At 35.5% G+C, this 1,781-nt stretch overlaps 1 protein-coding gene across 1 annotated transcript; it reads left to right on the forward strand.

Annotated features, from left to right (window-relative positions):
- Positions 1 to 321: 321 nt before the first annotated feature.
- LOAG_19109 (zinc finger protein) lies at positions 322 to 1,618 on the forward strand (the record flags this gene model as incomplete). The annotated part of the gene is made up of 3 exons (XM_020451763.1): positions 322 to 544; positions 931 to 1,119; positions 1,338 to 1,618. 3 exons carry the CDS (start codon positions 322 to 324, stop codon positions 1,616 to 1,618), a joined length of 693 nt encoding a protein of 230 aa, XP_020304434.1.
- Positions 1,619 to 1,781: the final 163 nt, after the last annotated feature.

Genomic DNA, 1,781 nt, shown 5'->3' on the forward strand with positions numbered 1-1,781 from the left:
AAGAATCCCAAATCCGAATTCTATCCAGTTGCAGTGAAAAATTCAGAATTACTTTTCATCCGACATTCTTCCATTGGAGACAACACTGAGAATGAGCTCTTTGTTTAAAAAGAAATCTATGATATGCTTTTAAAAAGTGAATAACATCCCGTAATCTAAGTTAATCATAACGTAATTTGATAGGTTTAATGAATGATGCTAACACAGTCATTTTTCAATTTATTTTCATTAATTAACATATAAAATGGTATTTGTAAACACAAACGTCATACCAGTTTTTCAGTCAAACAGAAGTATGAATGTCGTTATTGTGATGCGACTATGGAGACGTATATGGAATATTTAAAACACCTTGAAACGCACAAGGAACAACGTTTATATAACTGCACTTGGCCCACATGTGGAAAGAAATTCCTTACCTCAAAGGGACTTCGAGAGCATTACGAAAAACATCAAGCTAAACCTCAATGTGAAATTTGTGGCAAATTCTCTTCTTCCACGCGTACACTACAAAAGCACAAGCGGACATATCACGCTATTAGGGGTTAGTTTTGCAAAGTTTATGCCTAGCAAAAGAGCTTTTTAACGTATTTCTTCGCATGAAAATGTATTGCAAAACGTGAAGTGGCACACGACAGTGAAGTGGCAATTCAAAATTCAATACTTACTGCAATATTTTTCTAACCTCAGTAAATACTGATAAAAATAGTACGCCATTTGATCCACGAAACCAAAAGGGTACTAACCGCTCACTTCGTTTGACTCAGTGTGATAATTTTAGGCTAAACGGAATGAAATCCGCATTTAGGGCATACTTTGGTAGATACACGAAACTATCACATTGCCAGTCAAAGCTTATTGGGTAAACAAGATCATTCGGGCAACGAATATTTCTCAGAACATTTTAATATTATAACAGTTATTTTGCAGATGTTGAAAAGTATGAGTGTCCACATCCCGATTGTAATGCGATCATGCAAAATAAAACCGAATATGACAAACATTTCCAAAGGCACAAAAAACCATTTCGCTATCAATGCAAACGTCCCGGTTGTGGAAGAGAATATCGCTGTTCATCGGGACTTTCCAAACACAAGAAATCCTGTCAATACAAACAGAGTAAAAAGTTCCTCAATTTTAAGCAATCACTGAGATGACATAACAAATATTCCATCAGAGCTTCTCAATTTTGCAAATTCAGCAGTTTTTAGCATTTTTATCTATCTGAAATGAATGCACGTGAAAATATGTTGTGAAGTATCTATGACCATGAAGTGGAACAAATTGTTCACTTTCTCTGGCACAATAAAGTGATATCTAATAAATGCTGATTCCAGGTCCAACGGGAGGAAATCCGCAGTTGGGACATACTTTGACAGACACACGAAACCATCATTTTGCCGGTCAAAGTTCAGTAGATCAACAAAATTGCTCAAATGATGTACATCCTTCAGAAAACTTTATCAACCTCGACAAGCCCGATGATAGCATCTTCAACGGTCTTAACATCCTCGACAATGTTGTTGTTGACATAGAAGATATTGACATCGACGATGTTATTGACATCCCCGATAACGTTAACATCCTCGACGACTTTGAAATATTTTGCCACAAATGAAAAGTATCTGCTTGCAGTATATCGAAATTATTTGTCTCTTCCCTTCCCCTGTCTTTCCCTTCCTTTCCGTTTATAAATTTTATAACAAAAAGAAAACTTGGTCATGAAAACTAACTAACTTTTTTTGTCCTGCAAAAAATTATCCAAGGATTTTATACAAAAA

The sequence above is a fragment of the Loa loa genome, assembly GCF_000183805.2.
Source record: "Loa loa unplaced genomic scaffold supercont3.1675, whole genome shotgun sequence".
Classification (NCBI taxonomy): Eukaryota; Metazoa; Nematoda; class Chromadorea; order Rhabditida; family Onchocercidae; genus Loa; species Loa loa.